A 27251-nucleotide genomic window follows, 5' to 3' on the forward strand; every position below is an offset into this window, starting at 1 on the left:
GATATATATATGTATAAATATTGTCATTCTTTAATATGATAAACCCATTCAGATGTCATCCTGTGCAGCGTGGGGTGGCGTCAGTCTCGGCACGGGATGGGATAGCGATGACGCGCCTGTGACGCAGCAGCACCCTCCTCCCCTCAGCTTCACTGAGCGCCAGAGCACTTCACTGGTTTTCATCCTCGGACGAGCAGGGTGTCAGACCCCTTCGGGATTTAAAAAAAAAAAAAAAAAAGAGGAAATAAAGCCGGTAAGTTGTTTTATGAAATTACGAAGACTCAGTTTGAGTATTTATCCTACAAATTGAACCACAAGAAAATTAAGTAGTAACTGATTGAAACCTACAGACATCGGGCTTTATATTAGTCATTAAAAGGATATAAGACAATGGGAACACTTCTAATACAGTTTATTGTTGTACCAGCTACTTTTTACGACATTTTTTTGGGGGGGAAAGAAAAAAAAAGAAAACCTATGATTAAATTAGAAATTCTTGGTAATTTATCTTACAAATCAAATGTTTCTGCGCTGCGTCGTCCAAATGAAATAGTTTTCTTAATCCTAAAGGCTGTTTCACTGAATCAGAGTTTGAGGCTGTCATATCAAGTCACATGTGAGCTTACACACGAGTGCGCAGTTTATTTTTGATTTACTAAAACCTGTGTACGATATTTGTGTACACTACTATAGTTCAATATTTGTTTCTCCTGTGTTTTTCACTTTTTATGAAGTATTTTTGTCTTTTTTGGTGCCCTTACCTTGGCAGAGGATCTCTACTCCATGTACTTCTGAATGAAAAAGAAAAGGTGCTTCAGTGAGTTTAATATGCTGAAAAAAAAGTTGTATTTATTTGCATTGGATGTTCAAATTATTTCAAAGATGACAACATGATGTGTGCCAGTTGCATCAGCCTTCAGTTCTTTACTTCTGCAAGTTGAGTCTGTCGTGACCTTTTTCTTAAACAATGTTATCCAGATGTTAGGCGTTTTTACGACATGCCCAGGTCATAGAGGACCTTGTAAACATCTAACAGTCATGTAGTGATGGTGTCGCTTTGGAGGCTGAACTTAAAACCAAATTCTGGTACACTGTATTTCGGTTTTTCCCCTTCAACACTGACGCGTTAAACAGCTTAAGACACAGGAATTCAGCAACATTTACTGTAATATCTCTGGTGCAGTCATGCATCTCCGACCCAAAGACACAAGCAGTGGTATGACAGAAGTTAATCTCCTGCCATATGTGCCTGGTCAAAGAACGGAGCTGCTGGATGTTGGCTGAACTTGAAAGGAAATCCCGGTGGTCTTTTCTTTTTGACACATTTTGACCAATGTGGAGCAATTATCCTCCATCTGCAGTATAATACAACATTTACTGTTTGATTGATGATGCTTCTTTTTTTTTTTTTACATTGACTTTGGCTTCCTTGCCCAACCAAGCAAATTCCCCTCTTTTAGTTGTCAATGTTTTTTTCCACTATGCAGTATGTGGTGCATTCAAGAATGACCGACTGCAGAGGCCTCAGGGTATTTCAACCATTTCTCTGTTTCTCTTTCTGGTCCATTGGTAATCCTGCCTTCATGGGTTCCTCATACACTGCACATTCTCTCTCCATATACCATCATTTATTTCATCATATCCTATTTCAATCCCGTGTTTCTGAACATTTAAATGGCTTCATTTAAAAATACGAGGAAACAAACTACAGTTTTCTGTTTAAAAATTAGACGAAAGACAAATTTTACTAAAGTACGGAAGCCCTAAGTGGACATACATCCATACATTTCATTTTACTCAGTTTTCCGCATGAGATTTTTGTTGCTATCTCAGGAATTAAAAAAAAAAAAACTGGTGTTCCCGTGATAACGAGTAAATGTCCTGAGATCTCGAGAAAATGACAGAAATTAACTGATAATTCTCTAGAGAAATCAGTGTTGTCTTTAAGACATTGGAAAAGTCTACAGTTTTCCAGAGACAATGAAAATGTTGGAGAATAAAATATATGAACGCATGTCCTAAAAGCGTTCAACTGACCTAACACAAATATAACTGCATCGCTATTGCAGCATTTGTGAAAAAGGACACACATATCATATGAACTTTGAAATATACTTTCAGATTTCTTAACTTTCTGTTTAAATATTTTTCTTAGCTAAAGAATATTTTACCACATATATTTGTCAAGGTGTGCTTTAGTCGGTATGGAGAGGTCACGAGCCAAACCGGATTTTTAAACCATGTTTTTTGCTACTATTTATGTGGAAAATACTGCTAATGCTGATTTGATGCCCCTGTTGTCAGGGTCAACATACAGATTTAAAACCTGCTGTCCTTCAGATTCTTTCAGCGCTGTGTGGCCTTTTAACCAGGACCTGGAGGAGTCGGTGGGCGCTGATTAAACCCTGAGTGATATAAACCCTCTCCACTTGTAACAGGGAGCCATTGTGCCTAATCCCCCCCCCCTCCCCCGACCCAAACCAGATTTTATACAAGCCGAGGCCCGGCATCTATCAGACAGCTCAAAGTTTGCGAGCTAATCTCGAGTATTCCTTTCAGCGCCAAGCATTTCATTATGAGCTATACAGTAGCGCCGCTACTCCACTGAGGTTAATGAATGCAAACCTATGCACTAGAGTTTCAGACTTTTTAGTGAATGGTAGAAAAGGGAACACTATGTTGTGTAATTCAGCTGTGCTTAATGAGCTGAACTTCTGTAGTGTAAGTTTATGAGAAAAGATGCTAACAAGGGGCGCTGGTGGCGCAGTGGTTAGTGCGCACGCCCCATGTACGGAGGCTCTCGCCCTCCAAGCGGGCAGCCCAGGTTCAAATCCCACATGTGGCTCCTTTCCCGCAGGTCATTCTCTACACTCTCTCTCCCTGATTTTTCCATATCTCTCCATTAAAAAAAGACACAAAAAGTCAAAAAATAAATCTTTAAAAAACAAAAAAAAAGATGTTAACAATAGAAGGCGAAGCTAACGCTTAGCTAACGTTCAAAAGTTACAAAGATTCCACACAAAAGGTTCCAATTTTTAAAACACAACGGTAAAGTAACAAAGCTAGCACTGCAACAAACACAGAGCAGAGACTTGATAATCACAATCTGAAAGTTAAATCAACCGTCCTGTTTGGTCGAAACAATCTCCCAAAACGGGGGCGTAACTATATCTCGCAATGCAATTTAAAAAAAGCAAAACAAATGTGTACAATTTAAATCGCTTTTACAAAAAATATAAAGTGCAATACTCACTATAACCAGCAGAGGGCGCTGTCTGATTATTTCTTTTCCCTTTCTAATTAAAACAGTAGTAGATGAGAATGTCACATCTGTAAAGGAAAAATGTGCAGTGTTTTATTTGCAACTATACAACAAAAGTGTAGTCTATGTATATGGATTAACATATCATGACTTTTACATTTATTATTTAGCCTAGTAAACAATTAAACAGTAAGGAAAATTGAGATTTTGAGTTTTTATTCTATTTATTCTTAAATTCACTTCAGTCTCATTTTTTTGTGAAAATCAGAAATCCGGGAAAAAAATGTGAGCACAGAATCGTAATATGTATCGTAGAGTGAAATGAGTTTATTGATACATCTCTACCCCAAAACTCACAGAACACCAAGAAACCAGCAAGGTCATTTAACAAGCAAGAACCAGTGAACATTTAGCATTTTTTATTAATATCATATGACTTAGTCAGAAATCATCTAAGGGTTTAAGTTCTATCATCTTGTTTCAATTTGATTAGTTGAATTTTTGTGTCTTCACTTTATTCTGAAAATCCTTTGGAGGGATTTGGCTTGCTGTCGTCTTTGTGTTTATTTCTTCATGTTACAATGTCTAAATTTTTAATACGACTTAAAAAATATGTTTCAAGATTTTAACTGAATTATCAGTACTTAAGATGAAAGAGTAAAAAATGATGATATGCGCTGTATTGTACAGTACTGCTGCAGTATGGCTGGTCTGTCTGCAGCCAAAACTTAGATCAGTTATTGGAGCATACATAATGCAAAGAAAACAAGCATTTACAACCACACAGCCTGAGGATAAAACACAAAGAAGAGTCCGAGGCATTTGAACTCATTGCTGATGTTAAGACACATTATATGGATGTCAAGTCAGAGCGGAAACCAGGTCATGATTTTAATTTACAGACTGACATCTCAGTGAATCGGAGGAGAGGGTCGCTGGAGTCTGTCTTCATTATAGACTGTGAGTTGTTCCAATTAGACAAAGCATGCATACCTATTTTTAAAAAAACAAGAATGCCCCCTCTTGTCCAAGCATCACCACACCCCGTTTGAAGCATTAAGCTGCGGGATATACTGAGAATAGCTATCTTAAACCTTTAGGCTATGTGGTGTGACGCTTTAGACCTTACAGCAAATGTTCATCCCTGACCTGCGGAAATATGATTTAGAGATGTTGCAAAGGATTATCCAGGCAGCTTGGAGGGTATCCCTGTGTTCCTCATGAAAGTCAGTGGCTTTTCATTCTCACTGTGAGCTCTTGTACAATTCAGGATGTTTGTTTGAAAGGTTCAGAGGCTTTTCTCTAGTTAAGCTAGCCGTGTGGCTCTGTGGAAAGAAATGTCAGTCTGTTGGAAGGCGCATGACCAACACCTTCCATTTGATGCACTAGATGTTCACCTCGCCCTGCCATCGATCTACAAATGTACATTTTCAGATCATTTTTGGTTTATGACTGAATCCTGAATCCTGAAATCAGCAATTAATCTCTAGTTTAAAGGAGTAGGAGTAAAAAATAAAAAAACAATGCACATGCTGACTCAGCTTCAGCAATGAATGAAACATTGCAAGACAACAGAAAACATATGGTAAGCAAGGGCTAATGGGCAAACTCCCAGAGGGCCAAAGTGGCTAGTAATTGGAACATAAGTCATGATTATGTCAGAAGTGACAATGTTAACAGCTAAAACAGATGTCCTCCTTGCCCCCTTTGTCATGTGATTATTCAGATCTGGGGCTGGAAGCAGAGTTAAAGCTGTGAGTGAACTAGTAGGGTTCCATTTGCAGTTTAAATAATGAAGCAAGATCACAGCATGTGCTGTTCACACATCAGCCAATCGGCATTAAAAGACTAATTCCTTCTATTTTTAGACGGAAGGTTTTCATCTATTTTCAGACCTTGCGTTGTTGTTTTTTCAAAGGTCACTACATGATGTGTTGGAGTGGATTTTTAATTTAACATCTGTTGATCAAAGTGAAGAAAAATGAAAATCCAGAGCATGAATTTCTCTTCTGTGATAAAACCCGAACCCGGCCTATTCTGAGATTTAGATTACCACTGGTTAATTCACTTTTTAGGTACTCTCCCGAAGAGTTTGGTTAAATTTGTTTTCTGTTGTGTATTTTATTTGATTTAGTCTTTCTCTCCTTTAGGGGGTTTTTCCTGCTCAAACAGAAAAAGTGCATGAAGACACTTTGGAGCCAAGATGGAGGCCTGGCCAGCAGTGGCCTGGATCCTTCTAATGACCAGCATTGCTGACTGGCTGAAAACTGTCCAATCAAGGGACTTCACCATGACGGACATCATCCTGCTGCATCCCTCAAGTAGGAACAAGTTGTTTTTATAACGAACATTTGATGGTCAGTCTCGCTGTTGGAACCGACGGCTTTTCTGCGTTGCTCCACACTCAAACATCGCCACAACTGTTGGTTGCCATGACAACTTTCACAGTTACCAATCTCCTCCCCAAGTACTGCCCCTCCACTTCACTTTTAGTTTCAAAATAAAGTATAATTTTTCAGTTTTCATGTCGGCCTGTTAGCACGTACACGCACAAAGGCCAGAAATACACGCTCATGCTCAAACAGGGAATAATGACATAATGTGGGGGGGAGGGGCTGCACATGTAACAGAGCCCGAGCGGTTTGGGGTTTTGGTCTCTCCAGCAACCAGACCAAATTCCATACTTTGGTTCATACCCAAAAAAACTCAACACACTCAAATAAAGCTTACAGTGTCAATCTGTCCTCCACAGCTACACCTCATCCTGGTGGCTTCAAGTGCTTCACATGTGAAGACGCTGCAGATAACTACGAGTGTAATCGCTGGGCCCCGGATGTTTACTGTCCTAAAGGTACATCTTTGTTTCTTTGACTCGTTGTGTACAGCTAGCTTGAGCTAATAAAAATGTGGACGATACCAAATCCCACCCACCAAATTGTGTCAGTGTGAGGGCTGGCATTGAAGCGTCAATCACTATGTAGTTATTGCGTTAATTTTGTCCCTTTTGGTCCACCGTAGATAGTTGAGTCTCCCAGCAGTCGCAATGATGAAAAAGAATGACTTTATAAGTCAAATGAAATATCCAACGTGTGACATCAAATTACTAATTAATGTTGTAACCATCGATCTTCCTGTAAGTTATTTGTTTTATTTTGAAATAAAATGAAATCAGGTTTTCACCCAAACGGGAAGTGAAGTACCCTTCTCATAAGCCACAAGAAAAATGCCATATAAAAGCAGAACAAATTGTTTAATTGCCTGTTCGAAATTCCAATATTTCACATTTAAAAATAAACTTTTATTTTTGAAATGAAGTAAGGAGCTTCTGGTAGGTCGAGGGGTTAAAACATTAACTTAACAAACAAAAGGAACTCGTTATGGATCATAAAATTGCTGTCATGAGGAGGAGATGTACTTTTGAATGACTGTCTGAGACATTCAAAGATGCAGCAGTGTCGTTCTTTTCCATCACTGCGACTATAGGGAGACACTGCAGAGGCTCATACATGATACGCAGATCTCATAGGATTAATAGCAATTTATAAAATGAATGCATTAATTTCAGACCTTAATGAACTAGTTACTGCTGACAGCCTTAGTAGGAAGTATAATGTTGAACAATTTAAGACATGATTTGTCTTCCAGATGCCAAATACTGTTACACTCGACATACGATGGATACAAATGGAGAGAGTGTGTCTGTGACCAAGAGGTGTGCGACGTCTCAGGACTGTCTGTACACCGGCTGTGATGACGTTCCCGATAGCGCCGAGCGAGTAAGTAAAGCCTGACGATGAAGTAACAGATTATTTCATCCAATCGGGACATCTCCTCAACATTCGTATCTCCTCTGTCAGGTGTGTTCGTCCTGCTGTGAGGGAAACATCTGTAACGTTTTGGTGCCGAGGAATCAGAGCAGCGCCGTTTTCTCCTCCACTTCTCACCTGGTCAGCTCCGGCAGACGACTTTTACCCACAATGCTGAGCTGCGTCATCATTAGCCACAGCATTTTCGCAGCTGTTTAAGGGGGAAATTCTGCATTTTCATCAAAACACAACTACAAAAAAATAAATAAATAAAAGACAGTATTTTGGGGTAAATTAGAAAAATGGTCACGTTAACTAAATGCGGGGTTGTTAAGATCAGTGGTCCTCAACGAGTGTAGGCTCAGAACCAACCACCACCTCCTTCAGGAAAAATAGTCACTCAAATTTCTGATATTTCACAACCAATCAGATGAAAATACTGAAAATTGTGCAGTTTTGACCTCAGATGGTACAAAACTGAATTTAACAAACAGTCTGTGGACCATATTTCCCCCCCCAGGCGACCCACTTTTGGGCCCCGACCCACCAGTTGAGAACCACTGGTTTAGATCATTTTTTTTTAGATCATTCATTCGGGTTGTCCCTATGGGGGGGGGGGGGGGGGGGGGCGCAAATAATCTCAGGGAAGTCCTTAGACTCTGTCTGCTCTGAGGTTGTCAGCTTTTCTTACATAGAAGTAAATGGAGTCGGGGCTCCAAGGAGAAAGAGGTTGGGAACCACATTTGGTTTTGAAGCCTATTATCGCTGCGACACATACTTCTTCCTGTTGGATTATATTTACATTTTCATGCATTTTTTGTATTTAAGTTAAGTGTCAGTATTATTGAGTGGATGATAACTTTTTTAAACATGTCACTGAGTATTTCTGGAGTTTCTTTTACCCACTATAAAGCATGTAGCTGTATATTTGATTATTTATAAGCATGTGTATGTCTTTGAAAATAAACACCCATGTGTGAAGAACAAGGCTGTGGTGGCCAAAAACAGCATTATCAGCGGTCTGAGAAGTCTCTTTATTGGTTCAGCAGTTCTGAATGTCACAACTGACAACAGCGTCCGGTTTTCTTTAGGTTTTTTTTGTGAAAAAAAAAAAAAAAGAACAGTACTGTGCATGTTTGTGTGAAAGTTCAGGAGTCTGACATGACTCGGCTAGAATCACAAGTAGGTGATGAGTTCAGGAAGTTTTCACATTAGCTTCTAAGAGCTGCCTGAGGTTTCCATTTCGCACCGTTTGTAGTCGTATTTAAACCATGTCGCTGTCTTAGGTCTTTATTTTGACATTTCACATTTCTCTGCGTCTCTTGATGGAGAGTTCCTCCCTGCGTGTAGTGCAGGTTGTCTGGTTGTCGTTCGACCTCATGTCAGTCAGGCACATAAAAAAAAAAAAAACGAGGTCAAGCCTTTGTTACAGTAAGACAAACGTCACACAACCTTTCACCGACACAAGCACACGTCAAGTCCCAAAGCGTCTTCAAACTATAAATAGAGGCCTTACGTTTGAATAAGGTTTAGTGGAATATATATAAATATATCTTTTTAAAAAAACTATTCCTCCTCATCAAGTACATTAGAAAGTCCTTGCAGTCTTGCGATAGCAGCGCTGTGAGTAGGTGCGTTGGTGAAAACGGTCCCCACAAACAAAGGCGTTCCTCTCAGGATGTGGTGGATGACCGTGCAGGAGCCCGACGCTTGGATGTGGAAGCCTAAATGTCTCAACTCTTCTTCTGTTTGCAGGGTGGTTTGACTTGGAGAGGCAAAGAACTGTTGAGGAAAAGCAAAAATATGACTTCAGAAATCAGACGTCGTTCTTAAAAAAAAAAAAAAGGGAGAATGTGCAACTTTCTGATCCAGCAGGCGACGCCCTCGAGCGCCAGAATGAAACCAAAACAAACTGACACCTCCGCCATCGCTCTCCTCCAGCGACACACCTCCACTTCCATTAGAACGAAGGAGTGTGCTAAGTAACTAACATTAGACACATAATGCTACCTAACGATAGTAGCAGTATCACAAATTCACAAAAAGCCCCAAAAATAAATCTTTATTATTGTTATTTTTTTTTAAGGCTGTGAAATTTTGCTGAAGTTCACACGATATTTGATGATCAGGATTCGGAGACGTCTGCTCTTTTGTTCCTTCAACGGACACTTGAAAACTAAAAATAAGTATTCTACTGTATATAAACAGGTATCCGTGTGTAACTGCAGATTCTGTATGCATTTGGTAAAATTTTGTTTTTACTCGTGTTCTGATGTTTTGTAGTCCAAAAGAGGGAGAACTACAAATGGATACCAGACGGCTTCAGACACCATGAATCGTGTCTTTCTTGACCTAGATATTCTGCATTTATATGAAAGTATACCTCAGCATTATTTCACATTCAATATGATTTTTTTGATCCTCTTGCTGCGTCACGTTACATAATAGAAAATGAAGAAGACCCTCGACATGAGCTGAAAGAAGGCCCACCGCTGCAGAGACTTTCTACAAACAGAGAGGGGACTCACAGCTTCTCCTGTCGTCGGGTCGATGAAGTCTGCCCAGTATCCTGCGGTCCACAGAGCGAAGCACATCTCCTTGGCGCCGCTCACAAACTGCAACGAGGAGAAGACGCCGTCAGCAGCCGTTTCAAAAAAACCTTGCTCCAAAGAAGTTAAAAGGAACGACGAAAGCAAAGAGAAAAGGAGGGGGCTCACTTTGTTTAGCAGCTTGTCTCTGTCCTGCTTCTCCGCCTCCTCACACCGACCGCTCTTCTGCGTCACCGTCACCACTGTGATCGAAGAGGTGGGCGCTGAAGGGAAGAGCAGCTCCAGATCTGAAACGCGGGCGCAGATTTGTTAAACATAACGATTGTGGTTAAGTCTGGTTTCATGAAGAACGACCTTTACTAACCTTTCTTTAACAGCTCAGGACAGGAGTTTATGGAGCAGTCTGTGCTTGTTTGATTAAAATACTGTTCAGCTTTGTGGACTCTGGTGGATATAGGACCAAGTTTTCCCTGAAAGCGAGATAAACAGACACGCCTACACGTTAAAAAGAAGCTCTGAGGCCACGTTTGGTTGAGATACAAACATCTCAGCGTTGTCAGGAGAAAAGAAAAAAAAAAAACATACATGGAATTCATGAACAAACTGGGCGAGGATGAACTGCTGTCTCTCCGCGCTGCACGGGGCGGTCAACACGTCCGGCACCGTCCTGTGGACTGGAGTCTTCTTTTGGTCCGCCACGCCCTCCAAGTGACAGTCGAAGCCGGCGTTACCCGGTAACTGAAAGCGCTGGTCCTGAGGTCCGAATGGTCCCATGTTCTCATCGGGCCACACTGTCCTCGGCCCTGAGGAGAGGGGGTGGGGGGGGGGAGGGGGGGGGGGACACAACAGGTAAAGACTTTTTTCTTAGATAGATTACAGACTACATTTACCTTCTACTATTTACAGATAGAGTCAGTCGCTTTTTCTTCAAAAATAAAATATAGTAATGCATGTTTGGGGCTTTCCATACATGTGTGGTGGTGACTGTGTCTGTCCTCTGCCTGTATTTGATGTTTTGGTTGACACAGGACGGTCCTGGGTGGGGGTGGGGGTGGGGGGGATGTGTTTCCCCCCTCCAGCCAGGACAGCGAAACAGTTGAGTACGCAAGTGGATACAATTCAGCAATTGGACGCAATTCAAACCGGGGAATATGTCGGACGTGGACGTAGCGGCAAAGAGGAGGAAACGGAACCATAGTGAACCAAACCAGGCGGATAAAGCTCGTTCTAAAACGCGGGAGGGCCTCGGGGGTTCTGCTTTCATCCGCAACATACATATGCGACTGACTCTACCTTTTTTTCGTTTTTGTTTCACTGCCTCACCTGAGTCGGCGTGTGAAACGCTGATGTACGGCTCGTCTGAGCTCGCCGCAGAGAAGGTTCTGGTCCGGCACACGCGGAGAGCGACCAACGCTTGATGTCCAGCAGTCTGAGAAAGCACCATCCTGCCCCGACCACACAGCACCTACATGAGAGAGCAAGAGAGGCATCTGTCAACAACCAGCGACTCCTCCTCCTCCTCCTCATAGTGGAGAGTAAGCCTGCAGCTGTGTGTGACTTCATGCTGTAGGTTGAGCACCATAACAAAAGGACTTTAAGCCCGATGGGTGAAAGTCTACCTCATGGGGAAACAAGCACACTTTGGACAGCACATTTTAAGATTAATCTAATGTTTAATTCTTTTGAGGGATTTCTCAAAACATCTCACAAAAAGTGACATATTGATTAATGGTGAAAAGCTTCAGGGCACATACACAGCTAATGATGTAATAACAAATAACAAATACAGTCAAGAAAAACTAGTTTGTTAACTGGACATTTATCTATTTTCCACACACTTTTAACCACAAACACTTATATCATACATGAAGTGTTACATCACTTACACTGCTGGACATTGTGGCTCGTCTTCGTCTCCTACTTACTGAATCTGTTTGATAAAAATTGCACAATTGTAGAACAGAGTTGTTTTAAAAAGGTAAATAACAAGCTTGCGCAGGTGAGCTAACTTTTAACCTAGCTCAGTGATTCGACATGATGCAATGACTTCACGTTTCACGAAACTTGGGCTTACAGAATCAGCTTGTGTCGCCTCGACCACAGATTTAAACAACACCAGAGGACTTGTGGTCAACAAACTGTGTTGTGTTGAATGCAAACAAGCTGCTGCTGCTGCTTCGCGTTAGCGCTGAGGTAACCCGTAAGGTCAGCTGATATCTTGTTATGACACTTTCCTCTTTTTAGCCCGTAAAGTACACTTTCTCAACCGGAAACGACCTCAAACAGATCAAATGGCAGAGTGGACAAAGGCCTTTTCTATATTCTTTGTAAGAAGATCGCAAATATACGTGTTCTTATGAGGTGGCATTGTGAAAAGTACATCTTGTTCTTACCTGCCAACTTGCACGTCCGCTACTGTTAGAGGCTTTTGCTAAACAACCACGGGAAGTGACGAAGGACACACCACGCATGCGCAGTTGCGTTACAGTTACGTCACCGAGCTATTGGTCTATTATGAGAAAAAGAGGATTTCGACGCTTCATTCGTCTATCTTTTTAATTATTTCTGTGTGCTTTTCTGGGGGATGAATCAATATTTGAACACAGCAGGATTTGAAGCGCAGTAATGTCATAATCCGTGTTTTCACATTTTTCACCACAAGGTGGCAGCAGAACCGCATTTATAACAGGACTGTGGACCGCCTACCACAGCAGTTCTGGCCCTATCTGGCTGCAGCATCAGAGTTCACAATTATTAATACTTTTCACCTTTAACTTATTGATTATCATGATGTTGAGTTATATGCTTTATTATTTCCTTTATGTGCTGGCCTATGTGTATGTCGCGTGTCCAGTAACAGATGGAAAATACTGAATATCCTTCTTATAGATAAATAAAGCAGCCTATGTCTTCTTCTTCTTCTTCATTCTATTAAGTGAGTTAAAAAAAAAAACAACAAGAAAAAAAATCATCTTGAATATGTTCAAGGGTAAAAATGTCATTTATTAACAAGAGAGTAAAAGCAAGATGATGAATCATTTTAGGCCACATGTTTCAAGTGCATCCACCTGTAATTATAATGTAAAGTGTACATCTGTTTTTCTAAGCTTTTGTTACTTTAAGACTGTCAAAAGTCAGTTGAAAGCAACAGCTAATTAATACCACGTTTGGCAGGTTGCATTAATTAGGAGCCCAATTAAAGTCACAAAAAGTTAGACACCAAAATTCTCTCAATGTCATGTATACAAACTAAGTGGGTAAATACGACAATAAAAGCAAAGAAAAAAAATGCACAAATAAAACTTTCACTAAAGCTCCTAAAACTTATTTTTAACGTTACCTTGCCTAACCTCAAAATAATATCCAGAATGAAAAGACACACTGTGTTTGAACTGGGTATTTCCCAAGTGGGGATGGAGAAATACTCCACACGCTCAGCAGAATCCCCTGCCTCAATCAATAAAGTTTAGAAACTAAGAATAGAGGAATTGTCCTCTATAGAAAAATGTCATCTGCTGTCAGAAGTCGAGGTGGACAAGGACAGCTTGTGAAGTACATTTTGCTTGCGTAGACACTTCTCTTCAGCTGATTGACACTTTTTCTGAGCTGACGGGATATGTAGTGGGAGTTTACCCTGGGACCAACATGCCTCACTCACTGTGGGCAGCTGCAGCATCGAGTTTGTGCGTTTGTGTTGCTGCACAGAGCTCGGCTGTTAGTCCGTCTCCCACAGGATCATTTGTAACAGTAACACTGCATCCAGGCACACAAACAAGGACACACACATACATGCACCAGCATCTGAAAGCAGCCCCCGAATGAGTTCTTCACCTCAGGCTCCCTCGGTGTTGTTGTGTGGAGGTGAAGAACAAAGTACTGAAGAAATGGCTGAATCAAAATGAGTTGACTTTAGTGGTAATTCAACCCTCCCTGTTTTAAGATATACACACAAACACAAATTCAAGCTGCACTTAACACTTTTTTGTCCACTGTTTAGTAAACACAAGTTCCAAGAGCCCAAGGTGCTGACTTCACATTTATTTTTTGTCCAACCAACAAATCAAACGATGTGAGTTGAATTTATAAAATATGTAAATATTTGGCTTTGATATTCATTTAAGTGATTAATCTATTGTCAAAATTTGAATTATTAGATTTATGTCAATCAAAAAGTTATAAATGCAACAATTAAAGGAGCAATATGTAACTCGGACACCTAGTGTTTAAAATTGGTACTACAGTCCAAATTCATTGCAAGGAGCTGATGATATAGTGAGATCATTTTATGATTTAATTCAGTAGATATCTTACACATTGCTCCTTTAAATGCCTCGCAATCTCAGAACTGATTAGCCTACAGTGTAGCTATCAGTTATCTGAATTATTTATAGTGGATATTTGAGCCAAGACTTCATTTTCTCACTGGTCATATTTCAGACATAATAATGAAGTTTGAGCAAATAGAGGACATCTAAGATGGAGTTCTTAATGAATATGAGGATACCTCTTTATAAGACAAAATCGTAGCAGCTGTCAAGAGGATTCAACTGGCCAGCAATTAGAGGCTAAAAACGTAGCATTTTCTAACAAAGATGCTAACAGCTTTTATTGTGCTAATAACCTTTTTTCTTGTCTTATTCTTTAAAGCCACAACATTTAACCTGAAAAATGAAAAAAGTATAACATTTGAAATACATAAAGGACTGTCTTCTCTTTAGAGGATAGTTTGGACTAGAAAGCTATTAGCTTATCTTTGCTGAGAGACTAGTAGAAAGCTAGCCTAACATCTCGTCTGAATCTAGCTTCTCAACACACTGTACCGTTTAAAAATATATATAAAACCAAATGTGACAACAGCATTTGTGGTTTGACATTAAATAAGAGCCAATGCAAAATGCAGGTATGTTTCTCTATGCTAAATTAAGCTAACTTCTAGCTTGCCGGCTTTTACTTCCTATTTAGCTGGAGGCCAAGAGAGTTAAGTATGAGTCACTTTAATGTTCCTGTGAGGAACGTTCAGAGTTTGTTGATTTTGGCGCCCCCTGTAGACAAAAAAAGTGCCTCTAATCTCTTTGCTAATCTTAACTGTACATGTGTAATCAGTGTTTTCTGAAAGTTGCCACTGGAAATGTAAAAGCTGCCTGACACTTACCCTGTGGCAGTGTATGCCAACATTAAAAACTACTATTAAGAAAAATTCAATGTTGTTGCAGATGATCTGGTTAGCTTTTGTAGGTCATATAGAGGCTTCAGTATCAATTTCAAAGTGAGATTAAAACTCCTCACAACAGCTTTAAGACAACAAATTTCTCTGTATTTTTCTGTCTGTGGTTCAAAAAGAAACCAACATGGGCACACTATTACCCAGAGTAAAATAAAAGGTTTGAGTTGTTTCAGTGACACTTCTCCCTGGACAGCAGTAACTGGTTTTTGTGAGTGGAATGCCAAAGTGCAGCGAGGCCTTGAGACCTCCAAAGAAAGCCATGAGTCAGTCGAGGTCTTTTTTCTTTATTGCTTTGCTGTCAGGTCACACCAGCTCTGGACTGGAATCAGCACTTTTCTATTGCCAATTCATCCAAACTACATTTCCATCCAACATATTTTGAGCTATCATGCTGTGAAAACAGAGTATTGACTGCACCTACATCCTCACTAATGGTGCTGTAAGCGTCACTAAAAGTAGATTTCCAATTTCCTTGACATGTGCAGAAGATACACCTTTGAGGGTCGTGCTTCCCATCACCATCATGTTTGCATGATATAAAATCCAAAATAGAAAGAATGAAAGTCAGGCACTATGATGACAGCTCAACCCAAATGCATATGCTGACAGGATAGCGGGAGTGCAACCTGAAAATTTCAGGAAGTTTTCAGGAGTTAATAAGGAGCTTTGATTGTTCACTTCCAGTATTAGAAACTCAGACCCTTTACCACTAAAGCTTACATCCCCACATTTGATTTCCCAATACCCATCAGGACAGAGTTTTTCTAACATTCAGAGAGCATATTATAAAAAAACTATTGGAATCTAGGCTGGCCAAATTAGATGCACTGGACACAATTCTCATACCAGTTGGTTCAGAACGGAGCCAGAGCCATGAGTTAGCTTAGCATCGTGAATAGTAAACAGCCAGTCTGGTTCTGTCTGATTGTAAAAAAAAAATCCTTCAACCACCACTTAATACATTTTATCCAGTTGTTTAAAAAATATATTGTTAAAGTAAAAATTGAAAGTTTATTACCCTGGATCATGTAAGACTATTTCTTGGCAGGAGGGCCGGGACTTCCTGGAATCTGAAGTAAGTGCCTGACAAACTTTCATTGACACAAACACGTGCTACAAGATGTTATTTTGTGAGCTTTTAAAGGTGTTGGATGGACAAAACCATTCCTAAATGTTCCCCCGTTTCCAGTTAAGCCAAGCTAAGCTAAACAACTTTAGCATGCGAGCTTGAGTGCGGTATCTTACTTAGCATCTTTTAGCCGGAAAACCAATTTTGTCCTGTTTTGAAAGGTTTAAAAAAAATAACTTTTTGCCATTTGTTTGATGATGTTTCTGTTTCTTAATATGTGCTTACTGTTTTATGACAGAAAACTCCGAGCTCCACTTAGTCTATCGGTGCTCTACAACTGACAGGAAACTACTCTGAGACAAAGTTTGGACGAGTTGCTCTCCCCTCAGAAGACTAGAAGCTGTCAGTTCAGAGCATCTACCACAAGCCCGAGACTTTCTGTCAGACTTATTAACGAGAACGAACGATAGAGAAAATGCTTTAAAAACTGCAGGAACTATGACACATACTGAACTTTCTGTTATATCGTCGGAGGAGGACTTTGAGTTATGGTGAAATAGACGAAACCTTCATAAGACAAAGAAGCTTTTAGTTCAGACAATTTAACATTTTACTAGTCACCTCGCAAGGTCTCCAGCTCTCAATTATTATTGAATGGACTGGTGAGGTTATTATTGTGGTTCTTCTGTCAAGAGCATTTAATCTATTACATCTCCGCTGTCATTAACAATCCTCCACTGCAATGAATCATTAGTGACAAGACCACATCTACAGCTCCCCTGAGTGTGAATCCTTGAAATGACTGCAATTTCTACAAGGTTCTTACCCTAAATGGATTTTATAAATGGGGTTAATCCTTAGAAAATGAAACCTAACACCAATGTTCTTACCTGCGTCTGCTTTCCTGATTGACCTGACTTTGTGTACATGGTCACAGAGGGCATTAATGCCCTTCCAAACATGCATAAATATGTGAATACAGAATAACAGCACATGCACCAGCACTTCATCATTAGTGACTGTGAACCCCAGGCTGGCACATGGGATTTAATTGAACAGTTCAACACTACTGACAACGCTCGGAGCATTTTGGAATCCATTTTGACAAATAGGCGCCAGGTGCAAGTGTGGAGGATGGAACATTTTAGGGTGATATTTCCAGAAAGTAGCAGGGATGCTCGAGCAATTGCAATAAACAGCTGCAGAGATAATCGTTGCTTTAATAGAAAATAGCTTTAAAAAATGGCCGTTAATTAATATTGCTAAAACATGCCAATGATGACAGAGAGTTTTAAGCTAGGCCATCATCTCAAGCTTTAGGCAAAGCAGTGCTCACATTGCACTCAAATTCAGACAGGCCATATAGACAGTGGAAAGAAGAAAAACAACCCGATTATGGGTCTGGGATGTACAGCTTACAGACAAATTCACTCAAACATAGCAAATATTCAATTTGTGTATTGTCATGTATGGTTGCAACAAAATGACTAGCTTTCTCTTTAGCTGCATGCACTTCTGAAAATGACTTAAGAGGCAGGACATGGAGTATATCAACGCTGCTTGTTATCGGTTGTATTCGCTGAACAAATCATGACATTTAGTCGGTACGTTGGTTGACATCTTAGCTTAGTTGTCAGCGTGATTTAGGAGGACTTGGCTAGCTAGCTTGAAACAACGCTAATTAGTCGCTTCTGGGTTGTATGGTGGTGGATGGAAAAATGATGGACAGGAGGTTTGCTCCTATGTTGCTGTTCAATGTCTGGATAGGAACTAAGCACAAGTTACTCTTTTTATTTTTTTTATTTTATTTTAAGATTTATTTTTGGGCCTTTTTAATGGATAGATAGGACAGTGGATAGAGTCGGAAATCAGGGAGAGAGAGTGGGGAACGACATGCGGGAGAGAAGCTACAGGTGGGATGTGAACCCGGGCCGCCCGCTTGAGACGACCACCGGCACCCCAGTTCAAGTTACTCTTAAGCTAGCTTGCCATGGTTGGCCAATCAAGCAAAATAGAGACGGTCAGCAGGATACGTTAGCATAACTAGCTTGTTTGCATTATGCAATAAGACGAATTCAGGCAGGAAATTATGTAAATTATTGTCACTCTTACACTTATGGACCAAAGAGTTCCATCAACAGATAGACCAACTAACAGCCCAACGTTTGATCCCTACATTAGCATCTAAGAAAAACTTTATAAATACCCTATAGTACAGTACAACGCACATGTAGGCTCTATTCATAATAACTCATGACGTATTTTAAGAACATGTATCCTCTACTTGTGCTACTACAAGTGACTGACACCCAATCAGTCTGACTTCTTGAGTAGTTGGCTCTCAATGAGCTCCATTTAGCCTGTAACACCCCCCTGCTCTCCAGAAAGTTATACCCATCTACTATTGGCTTAACTTTGCACTCACAGACACAGGAAGCTTTGAGAGTAACAGAATATTACCATATAGGCTACCTGCACCTGATGCTCATTTGTCAAGGTCTGCTGCAAAAAACGCTGTGAGCGATGTCAGTGCTGCTGAACTGTGCAATTAGGCCTTTTCCCAGTTGTGCGCCCGGGGGCTGCAGCCGCTAATGAGGTAGCAGTGGGTGTGTGTGTCTGCTGTTGCACCGGGCTCATAAAATGATGTATGCATAGAGGGCCCTGGAGGTCTGACTACACCAGTAACACCCCTTGACCAGCGACTAGTGGTAATTTTAGGCAGATTATTATAATACACTGCTAAATCTCTGCATCCCTGATCACTATGTGCTCAGTTTAACTTTGTTCAGTAACGCCAATGTCACACCTGAAACGCCTCGTTTATGCCTAAAAGGATTAATTAACATTCAAGTAGTAATTATGAGGAAGATAATTACTACACTTAGCATATGAGGCCATTCAAGCGTGTGACAACATGATCATTTATGCCATTTTACATATCTTTACATATCATGAATGCCTGCAGAGTTAAAGATACATAAAGTGCTCTAGTAGCATCCTGACGTCAGTGATAGTTTAAACTGGGTTTCTTCTCATCACTCTTTAGAAGATGGAAGTGAAAGCTAAAAATAGAAATGTGATTGAATGTCTATTTCGGACCATTCTGGGTTGAGATTTAAAAAGAAAATACATAAAAAGCCTTGTGTTGTCACTCCCTCGTCAATTGGTTTTCCACCATGTGCCTTGTTATTATTGTAAATGTTTCTACTACAAGACATTACTCATCAATTACTCTCAATTTAGTGCCAAGGAAGGAATGATATGGCGGAAAATCAAAGCTGTACACGACTACGACTGTTTACCATAATTTGTTGCAGAGAAAGCGCTTCACAGCCTCTCCACATCATGATAGAAATTCTGAATTTTCTCCTTCACAGCATTCATGGTTTATAAGGTCAGCTCTCGCCTTTGGTCAAAAGAGCTCCTACATTAAACTTTGAAGGTCAGCCAGGAAAAGAGGTTGAGGTAATTTAAAACACACTGACTGTATATCTCAAGGTTTTGACGTTGCAGTGCTGGAATTCACATTTCCCCCTCTCTTATCTCTTTCTTGCCTTTTAACCAGGAATGGATGTAACATTTTGAGCAGGAAAAACTGTAAATTAGTCCCGCCCACTGACATTCAAATCAGCCAATGATACAACTTTTGCCTCCAGAGATTCCTGAGAAATATTTGTATAACATTGACTTTATTCTCATGTACATCTGCATAGTGTGTTTGTGTGTATGTATGTGTGTCTCAGCTCATCATTTTTTAGAGACCAGAGGTTGTGTGACATTTCTGAAGGCACGTAAAACCTTGCCACTGTCTCACAGCACTGTCTGTTCGGATTACAGAGGCAATGTTTGCGCTGCCGACAGGGAAAGCTGTCTGAATGTGAGTAAAAATAACCAACTTCTGTCATGTCTGATACACTGGAAAAATGGAAAAAGACAACATGACTTCAGTTAGCATTAAGAGAGGCTGTTGAGTACCAGCTCATGTTAAGTTGTATGTGTATTATGCACCTTAAATATAGGGAAACAGCTTGAATACTAATGAAGAGATTATCAGCAGTTTGACAGTGATGGCATATTTCTTCATACTTAACAGTCATTTTAGCATTTGAAGCACTCTAAAAATAGCAATGGACTAACAGATAATGCAATAAAGGCTATATTCTTTATGACTCAATACTGGTGGTTGTCTAAAATTCTCTTTAGGTCATGTCAGACTGCAAAATTAACCTTTGAGACTTTATAAAAACCAAGTTATAAGATTTCTTGTTTCTAAATACAGACAATTATTTCTAGATTATTCTATTATTTCTTTTCACAAGTTCATTTGTGGTCAAAATGGGTCATAATGTTCTTGATGCATGGCAGATTTTTTTATCACTTGTTTGAATACCAACAAGAAAATGTCTGAGTTTCTAAAAAAGGAAATGTCGTATTTTCGTCAAAACCCTACGACCAAAAATGTTGAAAATATTACAAATATGGGTCAAATGTTCAAAATGTTTACATTCAAAAAATGCTTTCCTTACTTGCCTAACTATATGATTATTCTTAAAAATATATATATGTTTTTTATTAATAATATAATGATATCATGACTTACCCTTTGATTACAATTTAAGCCTCAATTCTCGATTAAAATTCTCGCTCAAGTCACATTGTGTGTTTGGTACATGGCTGCTTACATTACGTTTTAAATGTGGCCTGTTTTAGAGTCCTGTGTGAACCGGACACTGTAATCTAATCCAGGCCCAGAACTGTCAGAATGCAAAAAATAAAAGAACAACAACAAAAAACGCCCCACTCAGCACGATATGCTTTCGCTCTGCATGTTCTGCAGTTTATCTTTGAATTCAAATGACCACACAGCAGAACGGAGTTTCTTTTTACAAGGAAAATAAAACATCGGCATCATCAACAGATACTGGTTACGTCTCCTGCTATGACTGGGCTGCCATTAAAAATACAGGAATAAAGATGGCACAGTTTACGCTGTAAGAGACTGAGCACAAGAAACAGACACATCAGAGTTCTATCTGTTCATCTTCTCACGACAACATGAACCACTTATATTCTCACTGTGCTGCTTTATGGTGCGATAAACCACATGTTAATCCCGTCTTTTACTTTTATCTGCTCCTACTCTTCCCGCTTCGATGCGACATTCGTCCTGTAGCTTATTACATTCCTTGTGCATCTACATTTACGAGTAATGCACTATAAAAAAAACTGGAGCCTAGCTCTAATGCATAAACTTAGCATTCCCATAGTGCAATGATATGAAAAATAATTTAAAAAATGTGATTTTTACAAGACACAGTGGAGAAATATCAAATCAGTCATGTATGAGAGGACAGATGTCTGTTACTATGCGTGGTTGTTGCCGTGGATACGGGGAGATTGTCCCTCCTCTGACTACCTCCATCGCAGCTGTCTTGTTTTTTTTTTTGTTTTTTTTTTATGTGAGTAACTCCAACTTCATCCCATTCTGCAAGCATTAAAACTGTGATGAGTGTGAACGTCAAAGTCGCATGCATTCTGACCTGGCTGTTGCATTACAAATGTGCTGATCTTTACCTTACTTAGGGCCCATATAAAAAAGTGGCCCCAATCTGATTTCAAAAGATGGCACATACTGGTATCTAAACAACCCAAACTCTCCTTATCATGGCTGTACATATCAAGACTATTGTATTGTTTCAATGCAACAGTCTGCTCCCATTTTCTCCACCCGGGAGGAAAATCTCTCCCACCTCAGGCTGAATGACACATACCGGCATTGCGATGACGGCGTTGTGTACAGAGGGTGTGGACTGGGCTCGGGAATGCCAAGGCCGATAATGCCCCCGATAACCTGTGCTTTCAGTTTCCATCCAAAACAGCAGAGGATCATGGTCCTTGTCACATCTGGAAGGGTGGCATCCGAGTGTGAAAGCAGGGCGGTCCTGTGACTCTGATACATTTTGATGAAAGGAGATGAGTTTTCACACTGAATACCCAACGGAAAAGGCATAAACTAATCCCGGTCAACAATGCTGGTCCTCATAGAAAAACAAATCCTTGATAGATTGTATCAAGGCTATGATGATGGTACGATGAAAGATTCAGTTTGTTCATACACATCTGAGTTGAACAAGCTAACAGTGTGGAACCTAATGTGTATTGACGTGTTCATGTCAGCTGTCTCTTTGGCTTTTTTGACATGCTATGTTGATCTCCATCCTGCCTGAGCCTCATACACAGAACCCATGGGGCTTTAATACAGTATAGAAAATGTATAAAATATAGAGGAGGAGGAAATAGTAGAAATTCTACAATTCACTTAGCAGACGCTTTTATCCAAAGCGACGTACATCAGAGAGTAAGTACAACACAAGCAAGGATCTAGAAAAAAGGGAACAATGTCAGTAAGAGCAAACGATCAGCTTTGAGTCCGATTGGACACACAGGTGCTGACAGGAAGTGACCAGAGGCAAAGCACAACATTGACAGCAGTTCTTGAGAGCTCTAATCAGTATAGAAACCATCTTATAAGTCATCATTATCAAACAAAAAACATCGTCATTACCTTCATCATCATCAATAATATGGAGACCATCATCATTAAGTTAGTAGGTATTCATGAAAGAGCTGGGTCTTTCGCTTTTTCTTAAAGGTGCAGAGGAAAGACGGCAGTGTCAACATTTGCATTTATCGCTGATCTTTGTTTGGTTTGATTAAAAACGTCTACAAAAGATCATGTTCTCCTGCAGATGAATTGTCATTATCTAAAAGGTCTCCACAAACAGAAACATGTGTGTGACACACATTTACAATCCCACCAACCAGGGCCTCGGCGCAAAAACAATTAAATGTGTGAATCAGCCCGAAGACAACTGCCCAATATTGTTAAACAGGAAGACAGATAATGTGAGCGGACAGCTGGAGGTGCTCCAATGAGTTCATCACACTCCAGGCACCTCAGGGCTGATTTAAACTCTTCACGGTTGGGTTACACACACCAGCATGATACTGCACGCCGAGGGGGTTAGCACCTTTGAGAAACAGACAGTGACCACATTGGGTAAGACGTCCCTCTCAAAGGTCAGGGACCAAACAGTTTACTAAATATGTTTGTGATAGTAGGTCAAATAAAGGCAAAAGGGCGTGCAAGTGTACAAAAAAAAAAACTGTAAGTTCAACTGCATAAAGGGGGGACAGAAAATCAAACGCAACACTCGTCTGACCTAACTCAATTAAAGTTAATCTCATGTCCACGAGGAGAAAATCCATAATGACAGAGTGATTCAAATCAAGACATCGTTTGAGGCTATGAGATGTGCAAACTACTCCGACTTTGATGCGCGAAAGGACAAGAATGTTACAGTGAAGTGTAAACCGTGCACAGGCCGGAAACAACTCTCTACCTGCTGTGACATCAAATCTTTCCACCTGCAGCTGCCTCAGGTAATGTTGCAGAGTAATGCAAAAGTAATGTATCCAGTAATGTGGCTAATTATATTCAGTAGTGAGTAGCCCAACATTCTAATATGATTTCTTTTTTATGAGAGCAGCTTTAAAGAGGACATATTATCCCCCTTCTCCACCCTTTCAAACAGTCCCATGTGGTCTAAATGAAACATCTGTGCTGTGCTTTAGTCAAAATATAATATGAATCAAGCACCAGAGGAGGTTTGTGACCCTGTATAAACCAGCTCTCTCAGAACGCTCCGTTTTGGTGTGTGTGTCTCTTTAAATGCAATGAGCCCCCCTCCCTGAGTTTTCACAGTAGACATCACTCCTCTGTAGCGAGAATAAAAATGGCGGACCTGTGCAAAAGTTTTGTTCTAGGCTGGAGGTAGAGTCCATGGGTGGAGATAGGGGATTATTTTCACCAGAATCCCACTGTGACATCACAAGGAGAGCCCATTTGAAACAGAGCATTTTTCTCTGTGTTGTAAGACTTATGCAGACCACAAACAAAGGACTGGATGGATTTATTTCACATTTTGTGGGTCAGTAGACACTCAGGTTACCCAAATATATGTTCAAAAACACAAAGTGGATTTTTTCACAATATGTCCCCTTTAAACACCCGAACATCAGTCTGAGTTAAACTAAAGAGGTTGGATCTGAGCACAGGTCCAAGTTTTATCTTTCGTAGGTTCAGTAATCCCCTCCAAGCACTCCTCTAACCTTTGCTCTGCAGCATCATTAAATAAAAGCCTTGTGACATATCAAAGTGTGCACATGTCCTTTCCTCTTGTAATGACTCAGTCTATATACCAGAACCCCGCCACAGCTCACTGGCTCTTTGTGCTTTCCGGTCTGCAGGGAGGGGAGTTATTGTGGCGAGCGTTGAAGCGTGGCCATATTGCGTAAAGCTATAACTGGCTTTGTCTCCCGGCCCTGTGCCTGTGTACAGTGCAGGAATGTGCATGTGTGTGGCGTGCCAGACAAGGTGAGGGCGCTGACCTCTCTCAATCAGACAGTTGCAATGATCCGACGAGCACTGACCTAATTTCGCTGGGGTATCTCCAATCCGCTCAGGTTACCGTCAGCGAAAACCTGCGCGCCGTTTAAATTCCCCGCAGCTGTGAGTCGTGACAGGTGCGGGGAAATCTGTTGTAGGTGGGGCCAGGGCGGTTGTAGTCTTTTGTTGTTGGGTAAACAAAATGTCGGGAAGTCAAGTTTTTTTTTAACACAAAGCTCCTCCAAGGAACTTTCAAATTGTACTTATGTTGGCGCCATCTATGGAGCAGGAGGAACCTTTAACTTCTTTGTTGATACTTTCCTGCAAAGTTGTTTTTTTAGACAAAAACTTGTCCCCCCCCTGTGTTTAAGTTGGACTAGTCCATTGTGCATAGAACCCCACTCATTTGACTCTGTTCTGTTTGAATCGCCTTACTTCGCGTTATTTCATGGGCCCTGTTTTTGCAGTTTTTTATTATGTCAAATGTGAAATTGATTAATTTGTTTTCAACCTAATTAAAGCAACTCATTGCGGGGTCCCTTACACTAACATATTAGAAATGTTTAGTTGGTTGTCGTCATTGGAAGACAATGCATAATAACCTTCCCTTCCATCAGGTAAAATGTGCATTTAAAACTCTTAAATCAATATATACAACTTCATGTGCATTCATTGTCGTAAAAAAGGAAGATTACATTATGTTAATGTACAGTAATATCATGCAGGGACTTCATGAAAGCCTCCATTCCTCGGGCAGCCTGATGGAAATGAAAAGAGATGAATTGTATCTATTGTGTTATTGATTGAGCGGCCATTTCAAAAGGTCAAAACAATCCATCGGGCCCAGGAGTCACAATGAATAATTCTGAATAAATAGAAAAAATGTATGCATTTAAAGTTACTCGTGGTGTAGAAAGGACAAAAATTGGAATCTGGTTATTGTGGCATGTATAAATATGTCAAATGTAAACGACTGCATAACAAGATTTTTAACCAAATTCCTTAATATTCAAATATTTCCTTTAAAAAGACAGTCTGTCAAATGACACTAAACTAGAGAATACTTTGGGACCAGTCCATCACCTCACTTCTCCCACTAGATTAAAGCCATTGATTCACACAGTGCACCTTGAGGTCAAGAATTGACTGTTTGCCCAATCAATGGCCACCTCGCTGCTATCAATGTGCCAATCGATAGGCCTACCTGCCTTAATCTTCCAACAGCTCCCTCTCAACATGAAACCCAGCATCCATACACTGCATGCTCACCAGCAGCAATAACTCATAACAGAGCTCAGTTGTATTAAAGGTTAAAAACCAATACCATAGAAGACAGAAGACACATGGTGAAATGCAGCAGATGGTGATTGTTGTTATCCTTTTCGGGCAACAAAGTCATAATAAGACAAAGGATTTTATGACCCTGAAGCATGGGCTGAAAAGCTCCAATCTAGATATTTAACGATTCAGTAAGAACAACACTGCGAGTAGTCCTTAAATCCTCTGAGTGTTGAGGGAGTACAACATCATCTCCCACAGAAAACTATGGATCATTTACTGTATATCCATATGGACAGCAAATCTCTGTCTCCTTCTGTTGTACAAAAGTGAAGCTAAAATATCTCAGCTATGGGCACATATATACTGTATTACACAAGTGATGTACTTTGGAGACAAGTCGTGTGCAGAAGGGTAATTGATGCCAAGCCCCTTCCGCTAACATAAACAACAAATTTAATTTACAGATTAAACGTCAAAGACCCCGTTGTTGGGTACAGTCCACCATTGCTTACTGAAATATTGACTAGATTATCTGAAACGAACCCTATTTTAGAACCACTTCCAAAACCTGAAAGATCTTGCCCTCTTTTTAAGAAGGACTGAACTTTGATTGAAAAAAAAGGGCCAGAAAAAGGTAAGCTTAAGGAACTAGTAAGCTAGCAGCAAAATCATACAATAATTTGATTTTGTGGCCTAAGTGTTCTTCTGTGAAGCAGAAACACCAAAGCAATAACCATTGTCACTACAATAAAGGACTCATAAAGCAAACAATAAAACGATATTTTTGTGGAAAACCACCCAGTTAGAGGCAGTGACAGATAGTAGCATGCACACAACCCCCCGACGTGCACTCATAGTGTGGCAGCTGGGCAAGATGAAGGAGGTAAATAGGTTTTGACAGCACATTACAAAGCCCCTCGGCCGGGTGGCAGCACTATGGTTAAAAGGATGGTGAAGGACACACAGCACACACACACACACACAACTGACACATTCATATTCCAAATCAATCAATAATCCAGATGGAATTAGTGGATGCAGGTACAGGTAAAAGTGAACCACGCTACTGACACCTCAGTGCATGTTGGTTTTAAATCTGTAGCCTTTAATTTGAAAGAAAAAATGAAAAAATGTTGGTATGGACACTTTGAAATTTTAGAAACTTCTTGCTGTCCTACGTAGAGTTAGCGAGATTGATGCAAGCAGGATTTTTTATTTTTATGAAACTAGACCCAGAAGTCAGTTAGCATAGCTTAGCTTAGCATAGTTTAGCAAAAAAGAAAGGAATCAAGGGTTACAGTTGAACAGGTAAATCATTTAATAAACAGCAACTCTGTTTTTCATAATCAATTCTATTTAAAAAAAAAAAACCCTGCGAGGCTAGCAGTTTCATGTTTTCGAGCTAGCTATATCAATCTAAACACCTGCTCGCTTCGGTGTTATTTCAAGCTAGTGGTTTCCAATCTTTTTTCCTATGAGTCCCCCCTACTTGTATCTACGGAAAGCTAAGCCCCACCTAGGACCACCAACCAAAAAAAAGTGATTCATTACTATCAAAAATGAGCAATTGAAATAGTTTGCATTATTAGCATTAGCATTAATTAGTGAGTC

At 40.2% G+C, this 27251-nt stretch overlaps 2 protein-coding genes across 4 annotated transcripts; one reads left to right on the plus strand and one right to left on the minus strand.

The window, feature by feature from the left end:
- The first annotated feature begins 133 nt into the window (after positions 1-133).
- lypd6 (LY6/PLAUR domain containing 6) lies at positions 134-8189 on the plus strand. Of its 2 annotated transcripts, none has more exons than XM_065952259.1 (5): positions 134-253; positions 5413-5583; positions 6015-6113; positions 6908-7038; positions 7120-8189. In XM_065952259.1, exons 2-5 carry the CDS (start codon positions 5466-5468, stop codon positions 7285-7287), a joined length of 516 nt encoding a protein of 171 aa, XP_065808331.1. In that variant the 5' UTR covers positions 134-253; positions 5413-5465; the 3' UTR covers positions 7288-8189. The 2 variants fall into 2 exon arrangements, with proteins under 2 accessions (XP_065808331.1, XP_065808332.1); XM_065952260.1 differs by having other exon boundaries at positions 174-253; positions 5435-5583.
- Positions 8088-12103, minus strand: mmadhca (metabolism of cobalamin associated Da). 2 transcript variants are annotated; one of them, XM_065952258.1, is made up of 8 exons: positions 12011-12094; positions 11504-11547; positions 10941-11082; positions 10203-10420; positions 9982-10087; positions 9786-9904; positions 9597-9683; positions 8088-8850 (listed from the first exon to the last, which is right to left on the minus strand). In XM_065952258.1, the coding sequence occupies exons 2-8, from the start codon at positions 11513-11515 to the stop codon at positions 8635-8637; spliced, it is 900 nt and encodes a 299-aa protein (XP_065808330.1). In that variant the 5' UTR covers positions 11516-11547; positions 12011-12094; the 3' UTR covers positions 8088-8634. The 2 variants fall into 2 exon arrangements, with proteins under 2 accessions (XP_065808330.1, XP_065808329.1); XM_065952257.1 differs by lacking the exon at positions 11504-11547 and having other exon boundaries at positions 12011-12103.
- Between the last annotated feature and the right edge of the window lie 15148 nt (positions 12104-27251).

This window comes from Labrus bergylta, chromosome 24, assembly GCF_963930695.1.
Source record: "Labrus bergylta chromosome 24, fLabBer1.1, whole genome shotgun sequence".
Lineage (NCBI taxonomy): Eukaryota > Metazoa > Chordata > Actinopteri > Labriformes > Labridae > Labrus > Labrus bergylta.

Coding starts and splice junctions, on each gene's coding strand:
- mmadhca (XM_065952257.1), bottom strand. CDS start 12,088: ATGCGTGGTGTGTCCTTCGTCACTTCCCGTGGTTGTTTAGCAAAAGCC. Junction 11,083..12,010: donor GCGGACGTGCAAGTTGGCAG/GTAAGAACAAGA, acceptor TCTCTCATGTAG/GTGCTGTGTGGTCGGGGCAG. Junction 8,851..9,596: donor ACCCGACGACAGGAGAAGCT/GTGAGTCCCCTC, acceptor TTTCCTCAACAG/TTCTTTGCCTCTCCAAGTCA.
- lypd6 (XM_065952259.1), top strand. CDS start 5,466: ATGGAGGCCTGGCCAGCAGTGGCCTGGATCCTTCTAATGACCAGCATT. Junction 5,584..6,014: donor CATCCTGCTGCATCCCTCAA/GTAGGAACAAGT, acceptor TGTCCTCCACAG/CTACACCTCATCCTGGTGGC. Junction 7,039..7,119: donor TTCCCGATAGCGCCGAGCGA/GTAAGTAAAGCC, acceptor CTCCTCTGTCAG/GTGTGTTCGTCCTGCTGTGA.